A 21,512-nucleotide genomic window follows, 5' to 3' on the forward strand; every position below is an offset into this window, starting at 1 on the left:
CACATACCCTTCACAACACAAGCGATAATACTCACCTCCGACACTCACAAAGCAAACAACAAACGTTATTTAGGCGATGAATGTAGTGAATTAATTGGTCCTAAGATGTGTTCAGTTCCGGCTGTTCCAGGGAAATGTTTATCGATCTGAATTTCGCTGACATCTTTCACAGATTTACCATATAGCTCACCAACATGTCCTTGGAACACCCCAGTATTGCCATTACACCAGTCCTGAAGGAGATACCGCCAGCATGTATTGACATACTGTAGATGGATCGGCATCAGTAGCCTTTTTTAAGTTTTCTTCTGATGGAAATGAACTACTTTCACAACTTCAGTATGTCATGGTTGTGGGGAATTCGGTAAAGCTTAGTTATGAGGTATGAATGAAGCCTCTTAGGTTACTGGTCAAACTTCTCTGAAAGGGGATATGGATAACTTCAGATGACGACAAACCGACTGTAGTAACATGTGAATGTCACTTTATATTCCATCGTGTGGGAATATTATTGGGTCTCATTGAACCGACGTTTTACCTTGTCTTGAAGAGGATACATAAAGACATGAAGTCTAAATAACAACACTGATTCAACAAACCCATTCACTACAATGACGCATTCTCGATCTTATGTTTTATACCAACAGTTGATTTACACTTTTTTTTTTTTTTTTCACAGGAGGGGCTGCATGTAGCCTTTATTAAAATTTCACTTTTTGGGTGGACTCTTAACGTGAAAAGGATGTCCGAAATCTTGAAGAACAAAACAATTACGCCCTCGGACTGAACTCCACTACTACACCAGGACGTTCATCCAGTCACACACATTACAAAGGTGCACTATAAACTTTGATTTTCACCCGTGACCTTGGCCTATGATCGATCAGCACTAATGTCGAATCGCGTCTTCCAAACTCTATACACAATGAATGTGCGTATTTTTATCCTTATCGGATTAGGCTTTCATGAGATAACGACGCGCCCTGAACTTTGACCTTGACCTATAATCTCTCACCGTAGACAGATCTGCATTAAAACTGAATCATCTCTTCCCAGAACCACACGCCGAGTATGTGTCGGTTTTGATCTAAATCGGGTTAGACATTGAAGGGGTATTTTGTTAGCGTAGTAGAAACATAAATACATCAATACATGGATTCATACAGTAGAAGCCGACTAGATCAGCAGAGTTATGCCATCGACATCGTTAATCACAGCACACCTCACTTTATCTTATCATCATTTCCATCCATACTTATACCTCTTTACCACACACACACACACACACACACACACACACACACACACACACACACACACACACACACACACACACACACACACACGACAAATGAGGTCAACTAATAATAAGAAAAAGAGAATGGATGAGCGGGGATAGAGGAGACGAGAAGAAAGACTAGATGCCTAAAGAAAACGGCAGAGAGGTGGGGGGGGGGTGGAATCACCCAATACCGTTCAATTTAAAACGCATCTAAGCTCTTTTGTTTCCTCGTTCCCATCCATTAGCATGGTGGCTTTGAAGGCGGGAGGCGGAGAGAGGGTGGTTACCTCGCCAGACGCCACCACATTCACTTCTTAACATCGTTCCTCTACTCCAAGCCACACCACCAGGCCAGCAGGTAAACGAGCTGCAGTGGTAGGATGCTGCGTCTTCTTGATGCTATGCTTTGAACTGCTCAGATGAAAAAAAAGAAAAAGAAAGGGCAACATGAACTTGGTTTTCGGAACATTGCACTTGTTTGTTGGAGTGTGGGAGCAGTCATTGAACGCCTACCGGAGAAAAGAACTGACCTTCGCATCATCTTTGAGTTTAGGGAGCGTTTGTAATCATTCAAAGTATCTCGAGAGAAGCAACTAATCAACATAAACCTAATAAGCGCCCAAAAATGAGATTCAGCAAAACTAGGGAAAGATGCAGTATAATCTCTTAGACCAGTATTAGTCCTGACAGTCCCTAGAGGAAATGCCGCTTAGTTTTTGTGGCTTTTAGAACGCTGTCATCCCCTCGTTGCAGTTATCAAGTTGGCAAGTCCGAGTGCGTTTCAAGGGTTCAGTAACACCATGTATGCCAGAAGTGATTTCAAGACAAATTGTTGGTCTTGCATGAGATAACTCTGTTTTGACGTTTCCGTTACAAGGTTAAGGTTTCATACACTAAATCTGTAGGTTTCTGAAGGCAGTGGGAGGTTTATATACGTTTCAAATAATCTAAATTAATGACGAGGACCAGAATAAAGGTAATTCTCCATAACTGAAAGAAAAAAAGAACCCGATAGAGGAGGAAAGAATACAGAATGCTTGATCATAAAGGAAACGGCTGATAGAGGTACAAACTAAGGCTGAAACGAAGAGACAAGATTGTAAGGCTTTAAAACAATGAAGTGAGAGATACAGATGTAGAGGAAATAAATAATGACATGAATGCTATCACAGAAGCAAAAGATGTAGTACGTTACAAGAAATTAATGAAAAACGTAGGACAATGCATGATATTATTGTGGCAATAATACCAGGGAAGCGATTGCCTCTGGTGGCCTTGCTGTTGTGTGTGTTTTTATTTTTTTTTCTTTCAGTGTTGCAGTGATAGTGGGAGTAGAGACGTAGAGACTTTTAGCTTGTTACTTGCACTGAACCACATGCATTGGTACGTGTTACATAGGCTACAAATATAAGAAAAGTAAGCATTACATCCACTGACCATATCCGGGAGAACCTACTTAAGGGGAACAGAAATATTCTCAAGAACTGTTGGTTTCCCAGTGATGTACTTTTACATATCAAGAACCATTCTCTAATTTGCGTTCTATTAAAATCAGCAATAAACACGACCCCAACTCTGATTTCGTCTCTATGAAACACCACCTCTGCTCCTTTAACTCATCTTTTTTTTAAAACCGAGATTCTACTCTCTGTGGCTACTGACAACAATTCCTTTTCTGTACATTCCATGAGCTCATTTTCTGGCTCAAGTTGGCTGTATTATTTGTGTGTGTGTGTGTGTGTGTGTGTGTGTGTGTGTGTGTGTGTGTGTGTGTGTGTGTGTGTGTGTGTGTGTGTGTGTGTGTGATCTTATTCTTTTTTTTTTTTACTAGAATCTTAAAGATCCTCCATATCATGGTTGCAGCTGTCTCTTCAGTCTCTAACTAAATACATCGATGGACGCTGTGTTATTTAATTCTGTTGAACACCCAGAGAATATTAACAGCTCCAACACTGTGTAAGAAAGAATTTGTTTATTCATTTTTTTGTTTTGTTAGACTCAGTTTTCCACAATGATTCCATTTTTTTTTAAGTTTTGTTTGTTTTTTGTCAACAATTGGCAGTTGTTTATATCCAGTCTTGTTACCACGCACCGATGTAATGGCTGACGTATCACTTACCATGTCACACACACACACACACACACACACACACACACACACACACACACACCATCTGCGTCCATGCAGATGTCGCTGATATGACCATTGTTGTGTCATGCAATGCAGATCAAGTCAGTTCATTCGATGAGCTAGTCTCATGGTGCTAGTTTGGCTGGTCGACACTGGTCGACATGTTTTTGAGCTGTTCCTAAAGGTATTTCTATTGATGAGAATGACCAGTAGACTTTCTTGCAAGCTGTCAGCCAGTACATTTTGTTAAGTATGTGGAGAATATATTGGACTGAAGATGATCAAACACAAAATCCACCTTGATACCAAATTTGCTCGTGCATACAAAGCATATTTTGGCATGGCAATAGGTGATCAAGATAAGGATTGGGCTCTGCCCTACACTTGTGGTAGCTGTCGCTCTGCACTTGAGGCATGGCTACAAGAAGTGAGAAAGAAGATGCCTCTCGCAGTTCCGAGAGTGTGGCGAGAACCTTCGAATCACCACAACGATTGTTATTTTTGCATGGATAATATAATTGGTGTGAAGAGCATTATGGGCAGAAAGAACACTGTATGTCCAAATTTGCCTTCTTCGATCTGCTTGGTGCCTCACAATGATGAGCCGACAATTCCTGTCCCTCCTGCGGACACGGAAGTTGTCTCTGGCTATGAGGACGTCGTCGATGACGGAGGGGAAAGTGATAATGAATCGTATGTTGGCGAATGTTCCGGAGACACTCCACGCTATCAGCAAAAACTGGATGACTTGGTCCGAGATTTAGGACTCACCAAGTCCAGTGCTGAGCTGCTGGTGTCACGTCTAAGTCAATGGAACCTGTTGGATCCCAGGTGAAAGTTGAGTTATAAGAGTCACCACGGAAAGTTTGCAGCCTTCTTTAAACTTTGTGAAGAAACCTCATTGTGTTATTGTTTTGATGTTAAGGGTTTGTTCAAAGTCATGGGAATTACAAGGCCTCAGAATGGCGACTTTTCATAGACAGTTCCATGAAACGCCTAAAAACTGTACTTTGCATAACGGCAACGAACTCCCATCAATTCCAGTTGCACATTCTGTGGAAATGAAAGAAGGCTATAAGAATGTGAAGACTTGGCTGACAAAGCTCAAGTACTCATCTCACAATTGGGATGTTTGTGGGGATTTTAAATGATTTCATTCCTACTTGGAATGCATGGCGATTATAAGAAGTACTCACGTTTTTTATGCTTGTGGGTTAGCCAGAGTGATGCAGAACATTTCGTGAGGAAAGACTGGCCTCTCAGAGAGAGACTCACACCAGGCTTGAGCAACGTTCTGAGAGCTCCACTGATCTCTGGAGAGAAGGTATTGCTACCGCCGCTACACATAAAACTTGGTCTTGTGAAACAATTCGTTAAAGCCATCGACAAGGATGGTGATGCGTTTCTGCATTTCCAATCAATGTTTTCCAAGTTGAGCATGGCAAAGGTGACAGGTGGCATATTCACTGGGCCGCGAGTTCGAAGAATGCTTGCAAGTCATGAACTCCAGGGTAAAATGACCGATGATGAAGAGCGTGCTTGGAATGCTTTCAGAGGGGTTGTGGAAGGGTTTCTTGGCAACCAGAGGAGACCAAATTCCTAACAGCTCGTCGATGACCTGATTGGCGCATTCCACCGGCTTGGATGCAGAATGTTAATCAAACTGCACTATCTGCATTTCCACTTTGATTTCTTCAAAAGTAACTTGTGTGCAGTCAGTGAGGAGCATGGCGAACGGTTCCACCAGGACAGTCTGCTGATGGAAACCGGATATCAGGGCAGGTGGAATGAGGTGACGATAGGCGATTATGTTTGGGGATTGTTGCATGATTGTCATCACAGCTACAGGAGAAAGTCAAGATCGAAAGAGCATTTCCGGATAGTATGTGCCCTGATTCCTTGTGATGTTACTGTTTGCTCATTTTCTAGTTATATTCATAACATACACCAGGAAATATATAAATTCTTTGACATTCTCAACATTCTCGAAATGGTAACAAGTTGCAGTTCTTGTCCTTGTACGATACATATGTTGTTGCATAATTCCTGTAACTCTAGGTTTACACAAAAACAAATAGCATATTCGGAATCTACGCATTAGCATTGATCAGAAATAGCGTAATCAACATAAACAAAAAATTGATTTCAATTTGTTACACAGTGTAATTCCTCTCATGTGGGATAGATCCTTTCCATTTCTTCTTTCTCAAAAATCTTTCTTCTCGGAGATTCTCATGTTTATCACTAATGCTGACTCTCCTCTCCTTTTACTGACCCACCTTGTGAACAAGATAATAGCTTTTCTTTCCTTAATGACTGAAAGTTGCTTGTGCTGTACAGTACCACGGCAGTGTTGGAGACAACTTCACAATTCTTTTGTTACAACAAAACTCTCCATTTACTTAGCTAAACTTTCTTCACAATTGACCTACGCATGTCACAGTCTTCCCCCAGTCACCTGTCTTACTGCTTCTAGGTCTACGGACATTCGAAAAAGCTATGTCTACGGAGGCACTATGTTGTGGCTTTGGGGATAGTATTGTTCTGACTTTCCCTGGCATAATATTAGTTTCTGTGGCAGAGATCCCCTCGGACTCTGCCCAGCAAAATGTGCTATCCTCATATTTATGAAAATAATTTTTCCTATCTTTCGACTGACGTAAAAATGCTTTGATTCATTCATGCCTGTTCTAAATCTGTGCACAGCAACGAGGAGGCGTTCAAAAGGTCCCACTCGTTTCCAGAATAACTTCATTTTTTTAGTGCAATGAGCTTCGCAATATAATATAATCTAGCTCCTCGTGGCATCTTACTATAAACTGCTTCAACAATTCCTCTTTTTTTTTTTTTTTTTTTTGCCCTAATCATCAATCAAATGCCTGTGTTGTCGTTTCTGTCTATGATGAAGCTAAAGGCTTTCGTACTTTCGTTTTTATCTCCAGTCTGCACTATTCCAATATGGTTTCTTTCTTCTCGGACCACCTTCAGTTTAAGTTCTCTTCAGGCGATTGACTTATTGCCTTCGGTGGGTTCTATGAAAATGAGGTATATAGTCCGGATGGGGTGTCTTCCTAGGCCCGTAGCCATGGGGGGGGGAGGGTCGAGAGGGTCGGACGACCTCCCCACCTGTCTAAAAGTTCACTTTCTCACGATCTGTGTTTAAATATCAGTGCGAAAAGAGTCACTTTCCTTTGTTCAGAAGCTTTGTGCTGCTTCTCAACGTCGCTTATGCATACAGCCAGACCCCCAAAGCAAGCATGCAGCAGGCCTTTGACCAGCCGGCTTCTATGCAAGTCCAGATTCAGCAGAAAAGACCCTCCTCCTCCTTCGAAAAGTCTGGCTACGGGCCTGCTTCTGCTTTTCTTGAGTACTGAGCGTCCATGCTGACAGTCTGCTTAGCCATTTTTTTTTTTTTTTTTTTTTGTTCTTGCTGGAAATTTGCTCTCAATGAACTGTTCCCTAGAAGAGTGAATGTTCTAAACTCTTTATTTATTGCCCAATTACCTTAATCTTTTGCATATCATAATTCTTAAAATTTAACTACAACACAAATTTCGGGGCACCTTTCACCATAACCTTCTTTTAGACTGTCAGTATGGCTCTGCCAGAGGTTCTTCACTTGTAATCTTCTTAGCTTCTGATCAGATTATAGATATTCATCTGTCGTTATTTCATTGAGAACATTAATTTTACCGTTGCACTAAACATCTCAAGGTGTTCGATAACGTCTGGCACAAATCTTTGTTCTAGACTGCATTTGGTTTGTATTTACTTCTCTATTTTCGCCTTCATATAAAGTTTCTTCTCTGGTTGTTATATAGCTGCTGTTGTAGATGATCGCCTTCTTATTCTAAAGTTATCAATTGTGCTGTCTCGCTGGGTTCTTTTCTTACACCACGTTCCTTTCTTCTTGTCATCAATAACCTGAAATTCACATTTAGTAATACCTAGGGACGCACTGATGACTGCACATTTCTCCCTTTCCACCTGCTTCTCTCAGCATCCAACGTAGTAGACATTAAAACAATGATGGGGAGAAAGTATGTCATGTCTGTCCTCTAAAGTATTATTTCTGGCTGGGATGAAAAAAAAAAAAAAAAACAGTTCTTCTTGCCTCACAACTTCTATCTATCTGTACCCAGACGCCTGAATCCCGCAAGGGGTGGCCCAAAACAAATTTCCTCCATGTCGCCCTGTCCCCTGCCGGCCCTCCCGCCAACTTACACCCCCACCTCTCATATATCTCTCTACTCCAGTCCTCCATCTCATCCTCGATCTTCCCCTCCCTCGCTTATGCATACAACCACCTCACTCACATACACTCTCCTAGCTAGTCTTTCCACATGGCCAAACCACCTCAATGTATTTCTCCTATAGCTTTTTATCCCATCCACATATCTACACCGCAAAGCTCCTTTACTTCCTCATTTGTCAGTCTGTCTCTCCATGTAACTCCAGGTGCTCTACACAAATGACTCATTTCCACTGCTCTCACTCATGACTTGAGTCCGTCCAATAACGTCCAAGCTTCGCAACTTAATATCTATTAAGCTCGCTTCGATCTTTCATTCTTACCTACAACAAAACACAGCTTAGTCTTTCATTGTCTTCCAGTATTCCCTGTGTCTCTCTTTCTCGCGAAGTATCTTGGAAAGACAGTTGTTTTTTTGGCATATACGCTTCACTGAGACTGAGTGTTCACAACTAATTTTGAGCTTCTTTATTTCTGCACAGTTACTGACTCTTTGTACCTTCGTTGTAATAGTCCTTTAGTATTGTCTTCATGACTAAAACTTTGCTCCTGTACCTGAGTCCCGCTGTGCTTTATTTGGCTAAGACAATCTTTAAATTAGTTACTTAAACACATACACCTCCAGATCTAAACAGATGTGTGCAGCAAAACTAAAATGGTGTATATGGTGCCCTCTCACTGTTAGCAGGATTTCACAGACGAATGTCTGTTCTCTTTATGGAACCAATGATAATAATAATAATAATAATAATAATAATAATAATAATAATAATAACAATAATAATAAATCAATCCTTCATTGTCCCATCTGGAGGCGTAAGAGGGCGAGAGGTTAAGCTACCGAAGTTAAGATAGCCCAAGGAGAACATACTACTTCCCTGGCAGCCTTTAGATGACTAAAAAGCTTCAGCCACCTCTTGGCTTGGAATCATGGAGCATTAGGAAACATTCATGTCAGGTCCCAGAGCTCTGTTAACAATGCCATCGAGAAACTAAACAATTGTATTTCAGCTTTCTAGAGATTACATTTCACAAATATGGATCTCTTTAGAAAGTACAGTATGTAAGGTGAGCTTGCCAGTAAGATTAGCAATAAATCTCGGAGAAACTATTTTCAGCCTCATGAGATCAATTTTGAATAAATTTTAACACTGATCTTTTTATCATTTAATTTTTTAAACATGGTGTTTGCTGCACCTCGTACTGAATGGGTATTGACTGTGTGTGTGTGTGTGTGTGTGTGTGTGTGTGTGTGTGTGTGTGTGTGTGTAAAAGAAGACTGATGCACTGTCTTATGGGCTCAGCCTTACGTCCTTTTCATGCATAAAATGTTAAACACTTGGTTTGAATTACTTTTCCTTACCGTTAACTTACAGCCTAATACTGAACTTCATCAATATATGTTTAGGATACCGTAAGAACCATAAAAAAAACAAATATACATGCAAAGCAGAATTTATTATCCACGGCGTACAGCATTTTACACTGCGACTCATCGTTTAGTACCAGTTCTGCCTTCTGGATTGAAAAACAGGCAATGGCTTCAACAACACTTAAGTAAAATGGATATCCGTGAAAGACTACATTCATGCCAGTTTCCATCCCAATTCATTTTTCTTTCTTTTCGTGTCGGCCTTGACTTCCTTTTTCCTTTCAATGTACTCTTTGTTTGCTTACCTTCAGGTCCTTCTGTGTTATTATTTCACTAGCTTTACCAAGTTTACTTGTTTTAAACACTCTTGAATATCGATTCTTTCACAATGGCTCAGTATTGAAAAGATTACACATAACATTTACATATTTTTGAGCATTTAGTTGTCACTTTCACCTACTCCTGAGCACTCACTTTCACATCACTCCCTTCATTTTAGACCTGAATGTTTTGATTCTGATTCATCCTTGTGTTTTGCTTCACAGCTTCTCATATTTTCCTTTATGCCTGCTTTATTGATCCAAGTTAGCATTTTCCCATTCAAAATAACGTTGGCCTTTGCAGTGAACACACACACACACACACACACACACACACACACACACACACACACACACACACACACACACACACACACACACACACACACACACACACGACTATCTGTACACACACACACACACACACACACACACACACACACACACACACACACACACTACTCGCGAAAGCTCTTCCCTACACTCATGCGCCCTACCCGTGAACGTCCTTATCCAAGCTCGTACACCCACCTGTAAACATTCAACCATATACAATACCATACATTCACCTTCGCGAATACTGTCACTCTCTTACTCCATTCTCCTCACCATTTTCTCACTCCCATTGAGCCATTGCATGCTGACTACCTACTAAATTCTTTTTTTCTTTTTATATCTATAAAAAACTTCCTATCTCCCTCCAGAAATATTCTCCTTTCTTCCCGAGTACTTTTTCATGTGACATAATTCCTTATTGTACCATAATTTTCCAGATTCCTTTTCACTAGATTTCCAGCCTCATTGTTCCAAAGCCTCCCATTAATTTTTATCCCTTAACCTGCCCGACGGTGGTGTCTTCGTATCTTTGGTAAACTGAATTAACGTGGATGCAGGTGTGTCTGTCCTTGGCCAGCCTGAAATGCTCTGGACACGCACACACGTATCCGCTTGGGGAGCTGGGTGAGGGCAGACAGGAATGGCTGCACAGGTGGTCGTCGCCGCAGACTTCAGCATCATCCTAGTATGAAGATGTAGAGAAAGATCTGGTTAATCACCTAATCCGAAACAAGACAGTAGTGGGTTTACTAAGTGCAACCTTGAGGGTTCGTTTATTGGCGGAAGGGAACATGCTTAAGTTAGAGAAAACAATTCAGATGGTTTTCTGTGTCAAACAAGTATAGACCAAATCTCCTCGATGCCAGGCCCACCATATACAAGCCTATGTGAATTTCTTCTCTGGTGCAATCGACTCCAGCAAAACGTCAGAAGCGATATCTCTGAAAGGTAAACAGCATGTCAGCTCACCAGTATCAGTTTTGTGGTGGACCAAAGCATCCCCAATAGCAGTGTCCTGCTAAAGTGAGGTGTGCATGGCACAAGAAACTAGAACATTTTTACAAGATGAGTAGCATCCCTACTTCTACTTCCTGTCCTAGAACGCAAAAACCACGATATCTTCAGTTAGTAAAATAGATCGACCTGACTTTGGTGTTTTTAGGCTGAAAGTGAGGTATTGTTTCTATTGGGCTGTGAAGCAGAAGTTAATGGCCTCTCTCTTTCGGTCTACACAGAAGTGATTGGTGACAATCATTAACAAAAGGCTGACATTTCGCAAGCCTCAACTTCATCGGTCTTTGGGGAAAGTGGCGTTAAGTTGCGAGGTACAGTGAAATTAGAGCTGAAGAGCTCAACGAAAGAATATAGGGTGGTGTTCATGGTGCAACAAACAAAGATGACTCAGTTATTTTGACTTCATTCCTCACCGGATCTGGGTTTGGTACAATTCGGACCAGATGTAGAGGTAGGGCATACCCACTTTGTCAAAGTCACGAGTTCACCCCTACTACGAAGTAAGGAGGATGTTCTTCGGGAGGTACAAAGATGCATTCAGCAAGGAAAAGGTCTGAGATTTACGAGTCCCTCTTCATACACAAACAAATCCCGACGTGCAATCATTCTTCCATGCTTAGAGAAGAGTTCTAGAGCCAATGCATACAGCTGTCAAGAAGTAACAAGTTAGCGGCAAAAAAATTCTGGACCCAGCGACAGAGATAACAGATTGGTTTAGTTCAGTTGTTGTGGTGTCTATAGGAATATGATACTCTGTATAGGCTGCAGGGCTTTGAACAAGACTGTATGTGGGGAATACCTCACAATACCCACTTTTGATGAGATCAATTCACGCCTGCCTGGATCAAAAATATTCTCATAAGTATCTACGAAAAACGAATTTTGGAATATCAAACTGGAGAGGGAATCTGCTAGGACATGCACTTTTAATACATCAGTTGTAAGATAGTGCTGAGGGAGACTACAATTTGGAATTAAATCATTATTGAGGTATTCCAGAACATCTCATGGAAACTCTTGATGGCCTGGAAGGTGTCCATGGTCTGTGCTGATGACATCCTTTGTTGCTGGTCAGGATGAGATCAGTCACTACAGGAATTTCCACCCAGTAGTGAAACGATGTCTCAAGACGATAAAACTAAATGGTAACACTACAGTACAAGGTTGATGAAATAATATACACGGAATATCGGCATACATCATGTGGTCTGAGGCCGGATTCCCCTAAAGTTGCTGCACTTTTGAAAATCACCACCTCAAGACGTTGGTCAGCTACCTGGATTTGCGTACAGTAAATTTTCTCACACGGTACCTACTCAATCTTGTTACATTTTCAGAACCATTGCACTTAGCAGGCCCTTAGCCAGACTTTTCGAAGGGGGGGGGGTCTTTTCTGCTGAATCTGGACTTGCATAGCAGCCGGCTGGCCAGAGGTCTGCTACATGCTTGTTATGGGGGTCTGGGCGTATGCATAAGCGATGTTGAGATGTACCACAAAACTGCAGAACAATGGAGAGTGATTTTTTTCGCACTGATATTAAAAAAAACAGACCGTAAGAAAACACATTTTTAGGCAGGTAGGAGGGTCGTCCAACACTTTCGACCCTCCCCCCCCCTCGGTACGGGCCTAGTAAAAAAAAATAAAAAAAAGTGGAATCCACATTGGCGAACTCCGAAACAAAAATAGCTTGAGGCAGTCAAATTGGTTAGTCAAGCATCCCATCGCCTTCTATAGAGAGAGTGAGAGTGGCAGTTGTGTTCCAGACCACCTGGGCACGTGGCCTACAGGAGCCATGTTGCCTCTGAGTGGCGCGGGCATTAAGGGTGAGCAAACTGAATGTCCAGTATGCTTTTTGCTTTTAAATGTGATCTATTGGATATCTTCATTAAATGTGCCTCGCTATGTTGCCTGAGGATGTTCTACCCATCCTGGACTTGGGAAGATGATGCACATACAGATATTTCCCTCTAATCCTCAGAGAAGAAAGGGATGAGAAACAAAGTCCGGTGGGAATACTGAAGAGAAAATGATGTCATTTTTGTTCAGTAACTTTAAATACGTATTTTATGAAAGATATTACTTGCATTACTAACATTTGATCCCTAAAACACTTCTTCATCTACGAAATTAATGTAGAAATCTTTAGGATATCCCCGGCAATCCTAACTTACGGTCATATGCTTAAACAAAAAGTGTCATGCCACAACTGCAGACTCCACCATTGTGGCACAGGATTTGACTGGTAAGCATAAAGATTCAGTAACAGCTGCATTATAATTCAGCTATAAGTCACAATATCTGTGTTTTCGAAACTGTCAAGAACTTTCTTGCAGTTCGTATGTTTTCCCGGTAATAGTATTCAGAAATCGCACAAATGTGGTACTCCACAAATGAGTTGTTAGTTGAAAAAGTTTTAAGATTAAAAAAAAAAAAAAATACGATGAAGGACTGAATATCACAACGTTGGGGAGACTGATATGTTATGACTTACACAGTAAGTCATCATAGAAAAAAATCCTTACGTCATGGAAAATGAAGTGAATAAAAATTCTGAGGGTAAGCCTAAAGATAAACGGATCGATGAACCCATGCAGTCATCCTCTTATGTTTTCATGCTAAGTAGGTGAAAGATTCTGCAGTAAATAGTGTTGGTTGTGCTTACCCTATGATATGAGGATATAATAGTGGGGGCTAAACTTAGAAATATAGGTGTACTGAGCGATGTTTTTCGATAGTGACATCCACCCTAACCATTTTTTACAATCCTCGTATTATCAATCACTGTCATAAACGAAGTAGGGAACCATAAAATGATATATATCAAGCTGAAAATGTTCAACCCCATCAAATTATTAAGATGTGAAAATGAAAACAAAAATGACTGAAATTAGTTTAGGAGACAGTAGAGCGGCTGAGCGAGTGCTGGGAGCGGGGGTGAGAGGCAACATGGCGCCTAGTCGCCAGGTGTCGCAACTCTCTCTATAGTAGGCACTGGCGCACCCATATTTCGGCCCTACAACCCTAGGGAGAAGGTAGTGCTACAGTGTGACGCTTGCCAGTATGGACTAGGAACAGTTCCTCTGCAGGAGGGGAGATCAGTGACCTTTGCATAAAGAACTCTGTCAGATACTGGAAAATTACGAGTATATGTCCAATCTGCAAAGGAATTACTTGCGATCCTTTTGGCAAGACTGAGTGGTCGAGACACTGGTAAGGAACACTATGTTAAGTGAACGGATGATGGGTGCCCTACAGTACTTACCACAGAAACATCTGGATTCTTAATGTAACTGTGATCCCTTCATTTTTCCTGACATACGTGCTGGTTTCCTTTCTGCTCCTTTATGAGTGCTCCGTGTCTATATCTTTGTTGCCCATGCCATGACATGTGTCTGTCGTTAGTCAATATTTTATAAACAGATGGCTATATAACTTTTCCATGTGCCCCAGTCAAGACTTCCCAAATCAGTATCTTTATGGTCTCTATTCACTTCAAACGCATCTTATGTCTAATTTCTTCTTGCCACTTCACAACAACTAATTGTTTTAGCTCATAGGGTACGAACATGAGCCAATATTTTAGTCATACGCTTCTCAACAGTATTCTATATTGTCATTCTACGTACCATAAAAAGGCATAAACAGTGACAGACTTACCTCTGTGCAGTTATTCTCATCACTGTAATCACCACAGTCGTTGTCGCCGTCACATCTGTAAGACCCGGGGATGCACTGGCCATTGGCACATCTGAACTGACCGTCGGCACACTGATTCTGGGGATGGTGATACGATAGGCTGTGGTCAGGACTACAAACTCTTGCCGTATGGATAAATGGTCACTGTACTAATACTAATGTTGAAATGATAGATCTCAGATGATAATGCAAAGACTGAAGAAGAACATAACGTTTTGAAAGGTAAACAATGTGATACTTGCGCTGTCATCAATGCATCACTATTCACAATTTCAGTTTTCTTATTATTTAGCACTTTATCTGTATGAAATGCCATATTTTTGTAATTTGTTTAATTCGTCGTGGGTAAGGCATTAAACAACAGGGACTTGTATTCCACTCTTTTATCCACAAAAATATCAATACTTAGAATTTCTATAGATTGTCTTTCCTTTTGGCCCATATTCTTGTAACTTAAGGAGGCTCCCTATCACTTTTTCCTTAGAAAATTATTTATGGATATTGCTGGTTCGCATGGTTTTGTACCTTATTTATGTAGAGTATGGCTTTGGCACGGAGGGAGACTGTGAGGTGTAATAAACAAAATAAATCGCCCAGGAAGAGGTGTTAAGAAGCATCTTTAACAGACGAGAATATGAGCCCTTGTCTGTTGCTGAACACTAAATGCTGTGAGAGATGGCCTTGAAATAATGTCATCTGCATCACTCTCCATAATCAGCATTGACAGAATACTCATCATTTAAAACTTTCACTCTTTCCCTTTCGTTAAAAACTACATTTTTTTTTTCTTTTTTATTTACACACACAGACACAAATCGATCTGCTACTTTCCAACTCTCCGCTAGTTCTGTATGAATTATTTCCATGTTACTTATGAACAAGTTACGAGTACACAGATAATAGAATGCTGCCAGTTAATCATTTCAGTCATGCTTATGGTTGTGTTAATGGAAAAAAAAAAAAAAAAACTTCATATTTCACCAATTTCATTGTCATCAGACCTAAAGGCGTCTGAGGTACACAAACTACAGTTAAACATGAAATGGTCGAAGCTATAATTATTCTATGGGTGATGTATTTTTTCAATGACCCTTAGTTTGGGAGGTATTTCTGGGCTGTGTGTGTGAAAGAGAGAGAGAGAGAGAGATGAACTAGGAATGTGGGTGATTAGTGTTCAGAAGGAAGAACGGAGAGACAGAAAATGAAACTGGCAGAGGCATAATTAGGTAGGTTATGTGTTGTGGGAGGTGACTAATTATGAGAAGGAATATAATTGCTCAAGGAACTTTTACTAAGCCTACTACCCATAGGAGAGATAGGCAAAACGAGGTGCGAGAAAGAAAAACTGGCATGACACGAAGACGAAACAAAACACTGCCCAGCTGACGACAATTATTTTTAAGATCAGCAGAAGATGAACAGGAGTTTTCTTGAATGAACTTACCGCCATACAGTCTCCACTACCACTGCCATCCTCACAGCCGTCCTCGTCATCTCCATACATGTTATCTGTAATTGTAAATGATCACAATCGACTACAGATTTTCAAATTATTATACGGCAATTGATTACATCCATAGCATTTGCTGTGTACTGAAAATAAATACAACCGAAATTGCACGTAATCATGACTGCTTTTAAGAATATAGTGTCACTTTGTCAGCTACGTATACTACATCAAAGAAAATTAAGTATATTAAAATATATTCATCAATCTACTTCAGTCACAACTAACCTACTTGAGTGTGCAAGGTTAATTAGTAAATCTCACTCATCAATGTACAACGAAAGAAGAAAGTCGCATTTCGATTTTGCCTGAAGAATAAATGTAACTCTTGAATCATTATAAATAAAATAGTCGTGGTTGGTGAGCATGATTTTTTCAAGCTTATACCATCTGCTAATAAGATACGGTATAATGAACCCAGTCGGGCTGTACCCCCTCCACAATATGTCTACCCCCGATGTATATATGTCCCCCCCTAATGCATACATGCCCCACTAAACTTGCTAGGTCAGCACGCTTTCCCAGGACCTGAAGCCTGGGAGGAAGGCGTTATTGCATCAGTTCTTAGCAGGCAGCCAAGACGGGCAGACTATTTTACTGTGAGCTTGTAATAAACTCATTATCTAGCTGTTTGTACACGGAGTTTCTATCACCAAAGTATTGCAAGTTACATTTGGTAGCAGCGGTGTTTCGAACCATCAGATTCTGACCGCCTCCTTGGATTTTGTGGCAGTGCCAGGAGAGGCAAGAGTCACAGTGGGCATTGATATCGCGGTGCATGGTTGGCCAATAGTATTTGAGACGTGCTTGGCGCAAGCATCGGTCTTTACCTGGATGGGAAGCTTGAGGAGTATTATGAACAATATGAAGAACCTTTGGGATCAGGGCAGTGGGGACAACAAGTTGGCATACTTCACGATTGGGCATATCTTTGCCTGTTAGCAGTGTTTTCCTGTACAAGAGATCATCATCTAGCATGAACTCATGTAGTCATACTGGCAGAGTAGGTAAGGTCGAGGCATCGCCAGATTCTAGGAAATAAATGACTTTGGACCACATGGGGTCTTGGCACTGAAAGTTTCGAACAACTTCTGACGTTAGTGTAGTGTTTTCAGTTACTTCAGGCTGCAGTGATGTTATAGCTGCTGCTACGTGACGTGAGAGTGCGTCTGCGACTACATTCAACTTGCCTGGTACATATTAAAAAGTGGGATTAAAGTCCTGGATGATGTCAGACCATCTAGCTAACCTACCTGTTAGGTTGCGATTCTTGAACAAATCACATAGTGGAAGGTGGTCTGTTTGGATATGCACTGGATAACCATAGACAATATCTCTGAAATGTTTCAAGGACCAGATTACCGCTAGCGCTTCGAGATCTGTGACCCTGTAGTTACGTTCAGCGGTTGTAAGGGTGCGACTAGCATACGCTATTTCGGGCTTCCTTGATGCTTCATCGAGTTGCATCAAAACGGCACCAAGTCCAGTGCCTGAGGCGTCTGTGCAGAGAAGGAAGGGTGTGGTATAATCAGGGAATGCTAGAACAGGGGCATTTACAAGAGCTGTCTTTAGCTTTTGGAAGGCCTGTGACTGGTCGTTAGTCCAAACAAAGGGCACATTCTGCTTGAGTAAGTGGGTCAGAGGAGCGGCGATCTTTGCATAATCCCGTATGAATCGACGATAATAGCCACTGAGGCCCAGGAAACTTCGTACAGCTTCGGTAGTGGTAGGTTCTGGGAAGTTAATAATCGCCTTAGTTTTATCCTCATTAGTATGAATGCCTTGTGCATCTACGACATGGCCTAGGAATTTGATTTTCTTTCGCAGGAAGTCACATTTACTGAGATTGATTTTCAGGCCTGCGAGCTGGAAGCATTCAAAGACTTGCTGGAGTTTGGTAAAATGATCAGGGATGGATTTACTCACAACAATGATATCATCTAGGTAAGCAAAAAGAGAGTGTCCCATCATACCGCTGAAGACTGAATGGATAAGTCACATGAACACAGAAGGAGCGTTTCTCAGACCAAAAGGGAGTCTCTTAAACTGAAAATGTCTGGAAGGGGTGCTAAAGGCTGTAACTGGGCGAGAGGACTCTTCCCTTTCGACTTGCCAGTACCCGCTGAGGAGGTCTAAAGATGAAAAGACTACGTTATTTTCACCAAGGGATTCTAGGAAATCAGTGAGGACAGGTAACGGGAAACGGTCTGGAACGGTGACAGAATTGACCTTACGATAGTTGACTACTGGTCTAAAGTTGCCGTCCTTCTTTGGTACTAAGAAAAGTGGGCTATTCCATGGACTGACGGAGGGTTCAATAATGTCCTGGTCTAACATGTTCTGTACCATTTGATCTGTCTGCTTCCTCTGGCCATGAGGAAATCGATACGCTGGTATGTAAATCGGCTGAGTTCCTGGTAGTAGTTCAAGCGTATGTTTTCCCAGGACCTGAAGCCTGGGAGGAAGGCGTTATTGCATCAGTTCTTAGCAGGCAGCCAAGACGGGCAGACTATTTTACTGTGAGCTTGTAATAAACTCTTTATCTAGCTGTTTGTACACAGAGTTTCTATCACCAAAGTATTGCAAGTTACAGGGCTCAAAACATTTACATCGATCCGTGAGGGTTGCTGCTTCCAAGTTTTGTAAGAGAGACAAAACGCGAGTCATTTTCCGTCAGGCGGCGAATTGATAACCACGCCTGGTCATTTTATATTACACCCCACCACAGAACGCCTTGCAGACGGGTAGGCGGGCGGGTGAGCGGGAGAGAGAGAGAGAGAGAGAGAATCAAACAAATGCAGTCCGAAAAATATATACGGGTTGGTTGTTTTTGGTTACTTATCTGCTCGCATCCACAGGCACGACAATTAAAGTAAATAACTTATATCAGTACTACCAACCGTCTGTACGGCACAAGGCGAGCGCACCAAAGCTTAGCCGGCAGGCAAATCCTGTCTCCAGAGTTCACGGGATGACTTTAGTCTTTCATTATATATAGCCTGCCCTCTCTAACGGCACTGTGTTATATGTAATTTTCTTCGATTACGGTAGTTATTCATATTTTTCCTTCATGAGTGGTATGCTTAAAGGGCATCATCATTATGTATACACAGTGAATGTCGTGTTCCAGCTTGAGGTCGACATGACTTTCGCTAAGCAATGAATTGCTTTATCATTTTAAATAATACATAGCTGAAGAATATCAGGGTTTTCGAAGACAACAGTTAGTGGTTGTTTCTCTGACTAGGACGTTACATAAACCCTGACCTTTATTACATAAATGCTGAGCAGGTGTAGGTCACAACCAATGGAGTAAAGTGACTACGTGTGTATTGTAGCACCGGCTTGCAGACGTGACATGGATGAGCAGCTCTGCCATACACGTTCAAATTGTGCTTTGTGGTTCCTGAAGGGCTGATATTAATATTTCAGCAGAGCTGAGGAAATCTGTTTTCTTTCACGGGAGGATGTTTTATGAAATGCTTTTGAGTATTAGTGTGAGAGGTGAACGTGTTGTTGTCGTTGTTGTTGTTATTATTATTATTATTATTATTATTATTATTATTATTATTATTATTAAAATTTCCCACATCCCTCTGGGATTTTTTTTTATTTTTGCCAATATTCTTATTAGTTTTTTGTTTAAAAAGTAAATGACCATTACTCGGTGGCGTTTTGGCCTAGAGCCTTCAAGTTTAGTCAGGTTAATCGCCCAGCTGGCGACTTCTGGCCAAGTATGATGACGATCCATCAACCTAATCACGGATATTAACCAGAACGATAAAACACGACTTCCAGGACGCTATCTTAGAAACCGTTTAAGCTAGCAACCTGAAATTTTGCTGCAATATAGCCTTACGGCAGCCACATTGCGATGAGAAGTATGGTCCCAAACAGTTGATTAATTATTCTCTGAGATTGCCTGTGACAAAACAGTGGGACTTTTCCGGATATTCCAGAAGTCACCTATTCTTCCATGATGGATTAAAGCTAGAGCCACCAAGCTTGGTAGACTTACAGTTTGCAGTGATCTAAGATGACATGCACAAGATCAGTGACCTCAACCTCAAGATCTGTTTATAGCTCGACTTCTTAGAGGCAATGACTGTGGGAGGTATTTCTTTACCAATACTGTCCTTGAACAATTTTACGGTGTTCTTGTTATTACTATTATTCCTACGACGACTACCATTACTCTTATAATTTTAGAGTGGCTGCAGTTATGAGTGAGATTCTTTACGAACATCTAGGAAATCTCAACAGGGGGCGAACTCATAAGAACCCATGAAAGGGCATACCGATACAACCTCTTAAATATTCACCCCCGAATGGCAATTAGCCTCACCCAAGAGCCTTGTTGCATTCAAGTGCTACCGATGAAGTCACCGTACAGTAAATTTTAAAGCAATAGGAATCGGTGTCTGGTATACAGCCAGAATTGATGGCCCTGTTGTGTGATCCTAGAGCTGTGTAGGACTGGCAACTGAGTGGTATGTATAAGAACGACGTTAGTGAAGTAAACTAGATCTGCATCTACTTTCATTATACTGAATTAGTTAAAGTTAGTAAAGAATCTAAAGATATGTCATGAATGCAGTAATGGAAAAAAACAGCTATAACTACGGCGGGAGGCGGTGGCTCAATCGGTAGAGAGGTGGCCTTCAGTCCTACCGGACCCACGTTCAAATCCCCGCTGGGGCAGGGAACAGTTTAAAGATTTGAATTTCACAAAAACAGACTTTACTGATCTACCAGAAGACATGCCGACATGTCGTAAAAATACACCCGCTAATACCGATACACCAGTCCTGTACGAGACAGTCCTAGCATGTATTCAATATGGACGGTGGGTGTTAGCGCCGAAATGGTGACATGTAGAGGTGTATGGTATGTAGGAGGACTACTGGGCCTTGGGAGAAGGCTGTGAAGCCTGTGCCCAGAGTCGTACACATAAAAAAAAAGAAACTTTCAGAAGATAGTTTTTTTTTTTTTTTTTTTTTTTTTGCTTTAGATTATTTATCGTAATATTATTACGATTCTGTGATTCGATTGCATGATGTAATTGTAATAAAAATATTCAGATTTTATGAAATCGTAATCGTGATGGTGTTATTAACATAAAATTGTATAATAGTAGAGTACCTGCGTCGTAGTCTGTCGGGCCGCCTCCACTCCCTGATCCCTCCTCACTGTCTCCACTACCTGATCCCTCTGTGCAGTCCTCGTCGTCCCCACACTCGCTAGGCCTTGGACCAGCCGGTCTGCTCTGTAGAGTAATAACTTATCTTAATTTTTGTTAGGGTACGACTGTAAAAATTGCCTAGGTTAGGGATGTAGAGTTTGGATAACCTAGTTATGACTTAGAAAAAAATAATTAATGCTTGGTTTGTACGTTGGAAGTGAACGTGTGTCCTCGTAATTCATGAGAATATGATGTTTTTGTGTGTGTCTCTTTAAGCAGAAAATATGTATTAAATATTTCTTGGTTAATAACACACACACACACACACACACACACACACACACACACACACACACACACACACACACACACACACATGAGTATAAAAGCACACATATACACATATACTGTACACACAC

The 21,512-nt window shown here is 41.2% G+C and overlaps 1 protein-coding gene across 1 annotated transcript in view; it reads right to left on the reverse strand.

Moving 5' to 3' along the window:
- Positions 1-9,133: 9,133 nt before the first annotated feature.
- The window catches only part of LOC145413684 (uncharacterized), a 106,061-nt gene continuing 93,682 nt past the window's right edge, over positions 9,134-21,512 (reverse strand). The window contains exons 14-17 of the mRNA XM_080283339.1: positions 21,054-21,177; positions 15,849-15,913; positions 14,366-14,482; positions 9,134-10,375 (exon numbers count right to left, since the gene is read on the reverse strand). Coding sequence (XP_080139465.1) covers positions 10,184-10,375; positions 14,366-14,482; positions 15,849-15,913; positions 21,054-21,177 — 498 coding nt within the window. The 3' untranslated portion in view covers positions 9,134-10,183. The remainder of the gene's footprint in view (positions 10,376-14,365; positions 14,483-15,848; positions 15,914-21,053; positions 21,178-21,512) is intronic.

Source organism: Coenobita brevimanus, chromosome 97 (genome assembly GCF_032717465.1).
Source record: "Coenobita brevimanus isolate Jiangsu-jjx chromosome 97, ASM3271746v2, whole genome shotgun sequence".
Lineage (NCBI taxonomy): Eukaryota > Metazoa > Arthropoda > Malacostraca > Decapoda > Coenobitidae > Coenobita > Coenobita brevimanus.